The following is a 13,433-nucleotide window of genomic DNA, read 5'->3' as shown; positions in this document are numbered from 1 at the left end:
AGTAGAAAGAATAGTAGTGTTTATCCCTTCATCACCTTGGTATCTCTGTTGTTTGAAACTGACTGCAAACTGAATTTAATCCAGGAGATCCAGCTGGAATTCTCATTCAGCAGAATTCAGGGGATGAGCATGCCAACGTCTTTCTTAGTCTACTAACGTATCCTGCAGGGTCGTTGTGCAGAGGAATTGGGATCACTGAGTTCTGTGCCAGAGAGACAAGATAAAAGTAGAACTGACTTCAGTTTCCTTGTTGCTGAGTCATAGATCACACAGATCAAGGAAAGCATTTCAGTACAGAACGCCAGGGTTGATCCCAATGGGAATGGATAAGAAACACTAATGAATCTCCTCTCAACTCAGCTGTTTTTTGGGCTCCGAGACATAATTTTCTTGTCTTTTTCTAGAAATCCAGTATCAGGTACATCTTTGCAATAGTTAACTTCTCAGGCATACTTAAGGATCTGAGAAAACAAAGGAGGAGAAACGCCCTGAGATTAAAATCTAGGGAGACAGGATTTTATCAAAAGGAATAAAAAGTGCATTGAACAAGTGAACAGGGAAAGTAGATGGGTCTTGGTTTCTAATCAAGCATTCAATGACTGAGTGAATAGATCCTGCTTGAGCTAAACATGGAGAGGACCCTGTGTTTATAAATAGGGTTCACATAATACACCAAATTAATGTTTCTCAACCCTAAGTTGTATGGATGGGGAATTCTGGGAGTTTCTCAGTATCTTAAAGTTACTGAGCTTGAGAAACACTGCATTAAACCCAAACCAAATATTGCGAAGTACAGACTTAGCACAATGTCTGGATCCAGTAATGATGCCATTGGGCGTTTGATGTGAATTGATGTGATTTGTTGGATGACATAATGGCATACATGATGTCACTAGCTCCCCTTGCCTGTTCTCTGGACATCCATTTATTATTTTCTGTCTGATGCCATTTGATAGCTGCTATGAAATGAGACATGCCTAGAATTGGAAAATTGGGCTGCTCTGGCATTTATACTGGTTGGTTGCAATAGTATTTAATATATTTGATGCTTATAAAAAAATAACTTGTCATGTATTGCTCAGTTTTTTTGCACCCTGTCTGGAAGAAACATGGAAGAAACAATGTTGATCTCACAGTCAGGAAAAATACAGCAATGACAATACTGTACTTGGATAAAATGCAGTTAGTGAGCAAATAATATGAATTAGATTATCACTATATTAACGGGTTTTCCATGATCTTGGTTTACGTTCCAACAGTTGATGCAGACAAAAAGTAGGTTGATGAGTTGTGTGGTCAAGTTCAATTTCTAACTGACAGAATATGTAAGATATACAGCTTCTGGTAGGAGTCTGGTATGCCAAAGATGGAAGTAGTAAAGAGGAAAGCATACTGTATGGTCTAGGAAACCAAAAGGATGCAGGAGTACAACTTACCAGTTTTTGCCAATCCAATTATTTTTCATTACTAATGGCATTCTTCAAGCCAAGCAAAGGGGAAGAACAATGTCAACCACTTTCCACAATACGGTCTTGAGTATAGGTAGTCCTCAACTTACAACAGTTTCTTTCGTGACCATTCAAAGTTACACCAGCACTGAAAAAGGTGACTTATAACTGTTTTTCACACTTACGATTGTTTCAGCATCCCCATGGTCACGTGATCAAAATTCAGATGCTTGGCAACTGACTCATATTTATGACGGTTGCAGTATCCAGGTATCGTGTGATCAACTTTTGTGACCTTCTGACAAACAAAGTCAATGGGGAAGCCAGATTCACTTAACAACCATGTTACTAACTTAACAACTGCAGGGATTCACATAACAACGGTGGCAAGCAAGGTTGTTAATTGGGGCAAAATTCTCTTTAACAAATGTCTCATTTAGCAACATCAGTTTTGGGCTCAGTTGTGGTCGCAACTTGAGGTATACCTGTGTATACTGAAGTTTACCAAGGGAATGATCAGGAATCACTTCAATATGCTGAACCTTACAGATTGGAAACAGACAGTTTACATTCGAATACCAAAGAAAGGACTCTGAAAAGTATTATATGAGTATGCAAAGTATTATATGACACCCTGAACGTCACATGCTAGCAAAATAATGCTAAACTAATCCCACAGAGGTTAGAGCTCTATATGGAAAGGGGAATATTACATGTTCAGACTGGTTTTAGAAAAGGCTAACAAGAAACATTATTGCTGATGCATGCTGAATAATTGAGAAGGCTAAAAAAATACCAACAATAAATCAATGTGTGTTTAATTGGTTATTAAACAGCCCTCAGTTGTGTCAACTATGTCAAGCTGTGGAATGTTTGGGGGGAATGTAGAACACCTCATTGGCTCTTCATGTGAAATCTGTACCAAGGACAGGAAGCCATGGTCTAGATCAGGGGTAGGCAACCTCGGCTCTTTTATGACTCATGGACTTCAGCTCCCAGAATTCCTGAGTCAGCTGACTCAGGAATTCTGGGAGTTGAAGTCCATGAGTCATAAAAGAGCTGAGGTTGCCTACCCCGGTCTAGATGGAACATGATGAAATGGACTTTCTCCAGGTCAGCAAAGGAATGAAACAAAGCTGCATACTCTCTCCTTATTTATTCTATCTCTGTGCTGAATATATATTTAGGGAGGCTGGATTGGAAGATGTGGTTTTAAAACAGTAGGAAGAAACATCAATAATCTGTGCTATGCTGATGGCAGTACTCTTGATAGCAGAAAATGCAAACTCAAGTAATGAAAGTCCAGGAGCAGTAAAAAAAAAACGAGGCTAAGTTTAAATATAAGAAAGATCAAAATAATGACAAGAATTAGCACCTGGTAAGATAGTAATGGGATAAAAGGTAAAGGTAAAGGTTCCCCCGCACATGCGTGCTAGTCGTTTCCAACTCTAGGGGCCGGTGCTCATCTCTGTTTCAAAGCCGAAGAGCCAGCGCTTGTCCGAGGACATCTCCGTGGTCATGTGGCCGGCATGACTGGACGCCAAAGGCGCACGGAACGCTGTTACCTTCCCACCGTAGTGGTCCCTATTTTTCTACTTGCATTTTTACATGCTTTCGAACTGCTAGGTTGGCAGAAGCTGGGACGAATAACAGGCGCTCACTCTGTTACGCGGCACTCGGGATTTGACCCGCCAAACTGTCGACCTTCTGATCAACAAGCTCAGCATCCTAACCCACTGAGCCACCGCGTCCCTAGTAATGGGATAGTAAGATAGTAATGTAGGTAATGGGAAACAAAAATATTCAGATGCTATGATCTCTCTCTGCCTATAAAGATCAGAGTAATTTAATCAGTGGCTTTCCTTCCTTTCCTACAAATATGAAGGTTGGACTTTGAAGCAACATAACAGAGTGTTCAAGTTTTAAACTTTGGTGTTGGGGAAGACTGCTGATAATACCATAGCTAGCCAAGAAAAAAACCCACAGATAACAGAGGAAATCAATCCAGAATTCACTTTAGGCAGAAATTATCATTCTTAAATTATAATAGTTTGGGTATCCTTATTATTTATTCATATGTGGCCTAGTTATCCGAGGGACCACCTGGTACATTCAGAGGATGTGCAGTCTAGGTGCCTACTATTAAACCACTAAACTTCTGGGGCCAAGGAAGCGTGCCTTCTCTGTCGCTGCCCTCACTCTAGAATAGCACCCCCGGAGATAAGAAAGGCACCCACTTTCTTGGCATTCAAAAAAACTCTTTAAGACTTGATCCTCTTCCCAGGCCAAGGGATTGGGTTCATTGATGTATGGGTGGGGCCATAAATTAGTATTTGTATTTATCCTTCTGGTGGTTTTAGTCCTGATCATCTATTTATGTGCTTGTTTTTATTCTTTTTTGGATATTGTAAGCCACCCAGGATTTAATGGAGTGGATGGCTATAACAAATTTAGTAAATTATTCATGGAGTATTATTAAATTTTGTTTGTAAACAATCAGTTCTCTGAGAAAATGAGACACAATAGTTAATGCTCCCACCCCCGTGTCTAAGATACTATACTACCAATAAAAATAATTTATGACAGAACATAACTTCAGCATAGTTGAGGTTATCGTTTGGAGGGTAGTGGCAGCAAACTATATCTCACAGTTGGAAGAACCTATGACACTGATGCCAAATAAACTGGCTGCCACTGTCAACACAACTGCAAGCTCCTGGGACTAGAGACAGTTGATGTAAAAGATGTCGTTTCCCCCCACCCCACAATCTAATCACACTCCATTCTACCAAGTCTTAACAAATTTACTCATTTGGCGTTGGGGTAGTTGTCTTCTTTTGGCCATTTGGCAGAAATGTCACACATCCTAAATCAAGTGATTAGTGTGATTTGAACCACACAGAATGCATGTTTCAGAGTCAATTTCATAAGGGACAGATTTCAAGGAACTGCAGATGTTGAGGGGGGTTCATGGACTATGCCAGCTATATGACAGGTCTATTGTTCATTCTTGGCATGTGACATCATGGTAAGGATGGCTTGCACCAACACATACCTCTGGGTTCAAAGGGAGACCAGGGTATCTCACAGATCACAACATCTCTATTGTGAAAGCCTTGATAGCATACCAGATCTAAACTTCAGTCCTTTAATTCAGGCTCTTCCCACAAGTCCATTCAAATGAAGAATAGAACCAAAGTTCAGCCTTGCTGAGTTTCTGGGCTCTCCCACATTAGAAATCAAGCACAGCTTGTTCAAATTGTAGCTGGTAAAGTTGGCTGGATCCCCATCCTCACAGAAATCTCAAGGGACAGGTTATTTTGCTCATGTACTGGCTGCTCAGAAACTGCTGATGGAGAGAAGGGGAGGGGAGTCATCTTAGCCCTCTATCTGCTTAGGTTGAGCAAGAGAAAGAAAGATCTGCTTCCCATTTGCCAATGGGTAGCCCTTGGTTACAGGCAGCAGCCGCTGTCTCTGGGATGCCAGTCAGGCTCTGCTATTGGTGGAGAGGGCCAGCCAGGCTCTCCAACTTGCTGATGGGCCACCCGTTGCCTTGGCAACAGCAGCATCCAGATACGCTTGTGAAGGCAAGGCAACAGAGATTCTGCAAGCTTCTCCAGAAAGCCCTAGCGACCACCATGCAGTTCCACCTGAACCTAAGCCACACAATGCAAGACTGGTAGGGAGGGGGGTAGAATTCCTTGAAATGTTGCATAGAATGCCTACATCCTAGCAGGTATATTTCAGTGTACTGTCATACTGCAGGAAATCTTACTGAAGGTCTCAGATGAAATAGTATTATTGCCGTCTGTGTGTGTGTGTGTGTGTGTGTGTGTGTGTGTGTGTGTGTGGAGGGGAGGAGGGAACACTAAAAAAAACAGGACATTTTTACATGGATGTCTTATATTCTCTGTATTACCATGCCTAATTTAACACAGGGCTTGGTACTCAGCTATGGAGTGTATACTTTTGGAGAAGTGCCCCTAAATGTGGAAGGCTGATTATATGCCAAGTCAAAATACCTATTCGCTTATTTATGATCTATTACACCAGTTATTACAACATCTAAACTGGCTTCTGTATCTTCCAAGGAACTTTATCCTTGGAACTTTATCCTTAAAGCATCCTAGGGATAAACAGGAACAACTATCTGAAATGTGTCCCAAACTGGCATCTAATGGAAATCTACCTGCAGAGCAACAATCTAAAGGCAGTTCAAATAAATAAAGCTAGTACAAAGAAGAAGAAAAATCTCACTCCTGGTCTGGTGGTTCTTTATATCCAACAGAAGAGGACTTTTCTAGTTTGAGATTGATGGCTGCTTTTATGACAGTCATCAATCACAAGAAACTCATTTCCTCTCATTACCCATATATGGGCATTCTTCTTAAATCCAGCTCGATCAAGAACAAAGCACTCTAGCTTATGAATCTAAATGATTTCACTAGCAGTTATAGATCAGTACAGTACTAGGACTCCCTCTATAGTACTGTTTAGGAACAACATTCCAGTTTTTGAAAACAAAGGAGAATTGCTATAGGGGAGGAGGGGTTGTTGGCTAAAAACTGAAAAAAGGGCAGGTGCTTTTTCACTGCCATCCAGATTAGGAGCAGACAGCAGACAGCTTAGGAGACTTCATACAGGAAGGGAAAAAGAAAAATGGGGTTTACGCCCATGAAGGACTAAGGGTATAAGAGAAGACGCGTTTACAAAAAACTAGATGTATTTGTACAATATACTAAATTTGTGTTTATGTTCTGGGATTCTATTATGCAATCCCATTGTTTGATTTGTTAATGATTTAACACAGTGTGAAAATGGGATAATTCAATTGCACAGTTTTTCGAATTAAGAAACATATGTCCTAATGGTGCTTTTTCAAGAGGCAACTGAACTGACTTGTTTTTCTTTCAAGATGCTTTTGAAGTTTTAAAGCAGTGTGTGTGTGTGTGTGTGTGTGTGTGTGTGTAAATGTATGTTTGTGTGTGGCTTGAATGTCTTGTAGACATAAGAAAATCACAGTACAGCTATACAATACAATCTGCAAAAAACCACAGTGGTCAAATAGTTTATCCAATTAAATTACATTTAGGATAAAGACATGATTGGTTTTCAGTACCAGAAGTCAAACTGTCCAGAAGCTGTCCATCTATTTGAATGCTTAACAAAAATGAAATATTTGTTCATAACATTCAAATTTCTTTCTGCATTTTTACATTATGCAGCAGCTTTGGGCCCAAATCTAGAACAAGTCTCAACTGTTTGCCATCGTTCACTCCCTAGAGACTAAAATGGACAATGTGAAATTTGAGCGGGCCCCGAACAAGGAGTATATATCGGAGGTGGTGACCCTTTGAGAGCTGTATGCAATGAAATTTCATTTTGATGTATGCCGATTGGTGTACATTCAAAGTGACAATAAAGTTATCATCATCATCATCATCAACAATAATATAAATATGCCTATACAAAAACAGGCAACATTTCAACTCCTGTGAAAAGAAAGGAAAAACAACCTCAAATCCTTCCATTCCTTCCACTTAAAAGATGATGATTTTGCGTTGGCAAGCACCTATATTTCTTCTCCAAAGACTGTTAAGCATGGACAATCACATAAAACTATGACTGCTTCAAATTCCTCTAAAAATGTAAAGTCCTCTGGGCACTAGTTGAAAGTTCCCCAAGAGATTGCTCATATAACCCAAAAGCTGCTGAATGGCCTTGCAGGAGAAATTCACAAATCTCTAGGCACTGTTCTGTTTCACCTGCTTCCCAAACTTCTCCAAAAGATCTGCATAGGAGGTTAGCACAACTTTCTTCTTTTCACTGGAATCTGAGTAGGACCATGACCCCTGATAAAAACAGCATGAGGACGAAAGTTTCAAAGAGTTTGTACTTCTCCTCCTTCATGGTCTCTTTGTGCTTCTCCAATTCTTTCTGCTTCAGTCGTATAAGGCGCTCCCGTTCCAATTGCTCACCATAATGGGCTCGGTAAAATTCATCAAAGTTGAAGATGGGCTTGCCTGAAGGGCGACCAGATGCGTAAGACTGCCTCTTCTTGGACACTGTCTGAGTTGCTTTACTTTTGCCGGACGGCTTCTTAACATTGGAAAGGTCCTTCTGGGTGAGGAGGCCACGGTCGTACTTCTTGCGCAGGCTGAGGCTGCCCAACACCTGATAGGCCTGAGTGATGTGGATGAAGCGCTCAGCCGCCTCCACGCTGCCCGCATTCCGATCTGGGTGATAGAGAAAGGACTGTTTATAGTAAGCAGTCTTAATTTGGGCCTGAGTAGCGTTGCTTTGCACTCCCAGCAATTCGTACAGGTCCTTCGGCCGAGCACGGCGCCAAACGTTTCCCCTTTCCTGGCCAGGACCTGATCGCTCACGAAAGACGACGGGAAAGACAAGGGTAGGCAGCGCTGCTTTTTTGGGCCTAAGCCCGGCTCCATAGGGCGACCGGAGGAGATCTGAGGCGAGGACAGAGGAGGCCCTTGACTGGCGCTGCCATCTCGCCAAGGCCATTGGCAGCGTCTTTAAAAGCCGGCGGCGACTCGCTCGCGCGCGACCTCCGCCATCTTGAGTTACCCGAGCGATAAGCAAAATCAACCGGTAGCCCAACCCCAGAAAGGAAGCCCATTGGAAAATTCTTCCTGGCCGGCCAAAAGGCGGGACGTAGTCAGCTATTGGTTAGCTCTCGATGGAAGTCGCACGCAGCCACTAACAAGGCGAAAGCCGGGGAAAGGCAGCGCTAAAGAGAGACGGGTGCGTCCCAACACGTGGAACGTCGGCGCATGAGTGAAGCGGCCAATGGTGTCGTTTCCGGTAAGAGCGGGAAGTGGGGGGTAGGCGAGAGTAGTCTGTAGACAGACGGGAAGCTTGGCCAATTCAAGAGCTGGTGGGACAAAGGTCAATACGGGGGGAGGGGGGAAATACGTCATACGTAGCGTTTATGAATTGTTTCTATGTCACCCATCTGTCCACCGATGGGAGGGCTTTATAGGGTGGGCTCGGAATCCAAAGCCTCTGAATCGAATGGTAGAAGAAGCTGCGTAATTTTGTTGGCAGCTGCTCAGTGAGACCCTGAGAGGAGTTAGTAATAGGATGTTGCCGCCTAGCTCCGTCCCGTCATTAAGATTGTTAATAAAGGTTGTTTTGTAGCGTCCTTGTAAGGCAGACATGTCAAAAACAAGGCCCCGGGGGCCATATCCGGCCCACGAAGTGGTTTCATGCGGCCCGCAAAGCCATCCTGGAAACAGTGAGGGAACGGCCCCACTGCCTTGGCCCTGGCCCAGAGACCCTCCTTCCGCCAGAGACCCTCAGATCTGTCCCACTCCTGCCCAGGTCCCCATAGGCACCCTTGATGCGAACGATGTAGAGCTGGCCATGCCCACCCAGTAGGCCATACGCACTTAGGCCACGCCCACCCAGTAGGCCATACGCACTCTAGCCACGCCTACCCAGTAGGCCACGCCCACCCTGGCCATACCCACCCGGTCCCCTGAAGGCAACCGCAATGCTGATGCGGCCCTCAGTGAAATTGAGTTTGACACCCCTGTTGTAAAGTTTTCTGTGGCCGTATTAACCAGGGTAGTTTACCCTAACAGCAACATTTGGACAATATGCTATCGCATCGGTATTAAAACGCAATTCGTTTTAACTCTTTTGGCTTATGTCATGAGAACTCAGCCCTCGTGGTTAACCTATTATTTGGTGTATTACGCAAAATGGATTAATTCAGTATCCAACCTAATTATTTTGCATGTGGACATTGGATTCCCATGTGGTGATAGCCTGTGCTTTAACTATAGTGTGCTGAAAAACCATAGATGATTGGACTGATTTTAAATGCTACGCTGTGGATTGCACATTACAGTTGCTGCATTCATGCATTATCTAAATCAGAATGAAACAAGCACAATTAAAGTATGTCATGAGGTGTGAACACAATCGCTGTCATTTTATAATATAGAAGCTTAAACCCTGAATTATAGCAGTAGTAATTACATTATATTTGCATTATCAGTTACTTAAAGACTTCACATGTGCTTCAGGGAACAAATCCCGAGTCTAAGTGTATAAATACAAAAACATTGAAAACTAAGTAAAGGGAGTTTTGGTTCTTTTCAGTCATGGTTAAATGATAAGACTAGATTTCTCTTCTCTTGCAAACACTTGACCTTTACCCCAAAATTGTGGGGGAAAGGATTGAAGAAAAAAGAGCAATTTCTACTTGCAGGGTCATTTGTCCATCTCTGGTTGGATATAAATTAACGAGATTAATATAGACACCTGTAACAAGCCACAGTGGTGTCAAAATGACATATACATTATACTTTCAAAATTGTGCAATTATGTGGTTTATTTTACATTTGTTGATTTAGAGTGCTCAAACTGAGAGGCCTTGAATTACCAAACATTTTGAAATTTGATTGCTGAATGAAGTAAGAGTAATAATATGTGATGAAAGTAAAGAAACTGAACGTGTAATGTATGGTTTAGCATTGAGCAAGGAGTAAGTAAGCCCACCAAGAGAAAACAAACAGATCACACAGATCTTATAGTTTAATCACTTCTATTTCATTGGTCAGATTGGGAGAGAAGGCTGGGCCAGATGGCTTTGAGTTAGAGAAACTTTGGAGAAAAGTCAGCACAGAAGATGGTTCTTCTATAAGCTTCTTGGAGAGAACCAATCAATCAGTTGTTTCATAAACATAGCTCTTCTGAAGGGATGAAGGAATCCTCTGGCAGCTGTCATTCTTTGGTTAGCATCCCGTTTTTGGGCTAGGAAGAGCCATCAATGGTACTTGTTCCTGTCACTGCTTGGGTAGCCTGTTCTGGGATGCCAGATGGGTTGGTCAGGATTGAAGTAGAAACACTCAGTTGACGAAGGGAGCTCAGTACAGCTAAGGGGAAAAATGTGTAGAGAGTGTAAAATCAAGAGACACCCCTAAAATTGTTTCAGCTCCTTTGCTCTGATAGGCTTCCTTAAGGACAGAGATACTGAATCTTGCCAATGCAAAGTTCAGCAAGACATCTCCCCAAAGAAATAGCACTGCAGAAGGCACAAGTGATATGAAATGTATACTTGTAATCGTGTTATAAACCTTCACAAACAGTCTATACTGTCTTTATCCTTGGATTTTCTATATCTTGTTACGTTCCTTCTGAATCCTCCTATGCTTTATAATGGTGTTTCTCAACCTTGGCACCTTTAAGATGCGTGAACTTTTAACTCCCAGAATTCCTCAGTCAGCAAGATGTTAATGTTTTTTCTTTGAAGGAAGAATTGATATAGAAAACAAAAAGGAAAGCTACAAAATCAAAGAAAAGGTGAAATCCTGTCATATCACAAATAACATGATTTGTTTTTACTATAAAAGGTGAAAGCACTGTGTTGGACAAGCTGAGATTATCCCAGAAAAGGTTATGATATTTCTGTTGGCATTAGGGTTAGGTTTAGCATTCACATTGCGTTCTGGCTTCCAGCATATTTTAAGACTTTAAAAGCTGTACTAATCCAGAAGAGCTTCATTTTGTGCAATATAGTACAATCCTAAACATTTAGAAAAGTCCCATTGGTCTTAATCCCCTCAAATAATGCATCCCAACCTTTTTCCTTTATTAAACACCCAAACCTGTTTATCAGAAACTTCTTATTTAAATGTCCCTGTTGTGATTGGATAATGGGTTTGTGTGTCATTATCAAAAGAAAAATACTTACTCTGGTGTGGGTAATTTATTCAAGTTTGGGAAACATGACCCTAGAAGATGGTTGTGATAGCAGTAGTTACCCAGCCACTGTACCAAGATGGGAGGCAGAGTTTGATATATGGACCTAGAGCAGGGGTAGGCAACCTTGGCTCTTTTATGACTTGTGGACTTCAATTCCCAGAATTCCTCAGGAATTCTGGGAGTTAAAGTCCACGAGTCATAAAAGAGCCAAGGTTGCCTACCCCTGACCTAGAGGGCTTCTAGGAAGGAGATCCAAAACCTCGAATTTTTCATCCCAGGCATTCATAGAATATGCTGCTACAAAATCACAATTTATTTCCTTAGTAAATGTTAATATGATTTGTGAATCAGAAACTCTTGTTCTTTTTCTTAACAAGCCAGAGATGGTAGTTAAGAAGAACAACTTCTTATGTCATGTTAAGAAATCATATGTAGTCAGACCACATTTGCTAACATGTTGCATGTTCATAGTAAACCAGAATTCTGGGTCAGAACAACCAGTAAATGCAGGCATTGAATCTAATGAAATGCACAAGCAAGAATATTTAAGACTGCTGCAATATATCCAGGTACAAATATTTTCTTGGATTGCCTTTCTACAATGGTATAAAGTTCCTAGTGAGGAAAATGAATTTTCATGAATTGAAAAACTTGTATCACTCCACTATGTATAATGTTTAGTCCCTGTAACGTTCTTTAGGTATAAACCAGAGATCAAAAAAATGATATAATACTATACAATATTATTAACCATGGTTTTGGTAAACATAATGAGGGACAAAGGACTGAATTTTAACCTTTAAATAATTGAAACATACTGTTATTTTAGCAATTCCCATGTTTTCAATGAAGGTTTTGCAGATTTTAGGATTTTTAAAATACATGCCCCATCATAATCTTGAGAAATGTTTTTTTCCATATGGCCACTTCTCTGAGTTTCCTGCACACTGAGATGTCAGCAGTCATACTGCTTGAACTTTTTTGCGTCTATGTCTCTCCAAGACTTTCTAAGTACCTGAAGCCAAATGCCTTTCTTAATGTAGCACATGCAACATTCCTGTATCCTCTGGCCAATATGAAACTAAGTTGGAATACAGAAACTGAGCAGGCTTTTGAAAATATGTTATTCCCTGGATGATTGCAGATCCAGAGCTGGGTTGTATTTTTCTGGGTGTCATTGTATTCCAATAAAAGTAGCGACATTTACAATTCAGAAATTAGGTTCACGAATAGTCAGCATCCACACTGATTAGAATTTGTATTTTTATCCCACTTTCCTTTGTGATTTCAATGATGTGAGATATACATACATACATAGATGTGGCATGAAGGCCCAGTGGTTATGACGCTGGGCTTGTTGGCTGGAAATCTGGGAGCCGAGATTCCAGACCCTAGTCGTGCCACACAACGGGGTGAGCCCCCATCCTTCTCCCAGCTCCTCCCAACTAGCAGTTTGAAAGCATGCAAATGTGAGTAGATAAATAAGCACCACTCTCATGGGAATGTAATAGCGCTAGCACTCCTTAATGTCATGCTGGCCACATGATTGCAGAAATGTCTTTGGACAGTGCTGGTTCAATGGCCTTGAAATGAAGATAAGCACCACCCCCTATATTCGTCAAGGACTGGTGGAATGATTGCAACTTTGAGGATCAGTTGTCTTCTTTTTCAGCGCTGTCATAACTTTGAACAGTCACTAACTGAGGCGTTTAATAAATGAGACTATCCCTTATAAGCTCCATAGGTAAGGAAGAAATTGAATCTGGATGTCCTTTTTTAAAATTGCTTTAGAATCCAAGATTAAACCCGATGTCCTGGTTCAGCATTTGAATAGCTCCATGCTAAATCAAGGTTTAAAAATTATTTCCTGATTTTATTCAGTCCCTAATCCCTGCCCTTTGCACCCAGAACCATTCTAACTGAAAAGAAAAAGGAAGTCAGTGACTCACTGGGTCGTAGTGCCGGAAGTGAACAGTATTGATCCAGCCAGGCCAAAGATGTCTGACTGAGGCTTTCTAGGCTGGTGGTGGATACCATCCCATTGAAGGACTCAAAGAGAGGCCGCATGATGATGCTGAACTGATGGAGAGGGAGCAGTTAAGGAGCCAGCTTTGTTTTTTTCTCTTTGCTTCCTTTGCTAGGTGGCAAATTAGATACCCTGTCACTTGCAACTTGTACAAGAAACATTTGAATCATTGCAAGAAATAATTGAACCATTAGAAATTTCAGGGAATTGTTATTCTGGTCAAAGCT

General features: G+C 41.5%; 2 protein-coding genes across 3 annotated transcripts in view; both read right to left on the bottom strand.

Moving 5' to 3' along the window:
* Positions 1–359: 359 nt before the first annotated feature.
* DNAJC30 (DnaJ heat shock protein family (Hsp40) member C30) lies at positions 360–8,123 on the bottom strand. Of its 2 annotated transcripts, XR_014024635.1 has the most exons (2): positions 6,965–8,123; positions 360–461 (listed from the first exon to the last, which is right to left on the bottom strand). XR_014024635.1 is itself a non-coding variant. In XM_081313945.1 (1 exon), exon 1 carries the CDS (start codon positions 7,968–7,970, stop codon positions 7,272–7,274), a length of 699 nt encoding a protein of 232 aa, XP_081170071.1. In that variant the 5' UTR covers positions 7,971–8,123; the 3' UTR covers positions 6,501–7,271. The 2 variants fall into 2 exon arrangements, 1 of the variants encoding a protein (XP_081170071.1); XM_081313945.1 differs by lacking the exon at positions 360–461 and having other exon boundaries at positions 6,501–8,123.
* A 1,713-nt stretch (positions 8,124–9,836) lies between these two features.
* MLXIPL (MLX interacting protein like) overlaps positions 9,837–13,433 on the bottom strand; it is a gene marked incomplete at its 5' end in the record, with an annotated part of 54,088 nt that continues 50,491 nt past the window's right edge. The window contains 2 exons of the mRNA XM_081313097.1: positions 9,837–10,351; positions 13,130–13,259. Of these exons, the coding sequence (XP_081169223.1) occupies positions 10,230–10,351; positions 13,130–13,259 (252 nt within the window). The 3' untranslated portion in view covers positions 9,837–10,229. The remainder of the gene's footprint in view (positions 10,352–13,129; positions 13,260–13,433) is intronic.

Source organism: Vipera berus (genome assembly GCF_964194415.1).
Source record: "Vipera berus genome assembly, chromosome: 1".
NCBI classification, from domain to species: domain Eukaryota; kingdom Metazoa; phylum Chordata; class Lepidosauria; order Squamata; family Viperidae; genus Vipera; species Vipera berus.
Note: the sequence above shows the minus strand (reverse complement) of the source record. Positions and strands in the feature narration are given on the sequence as shown.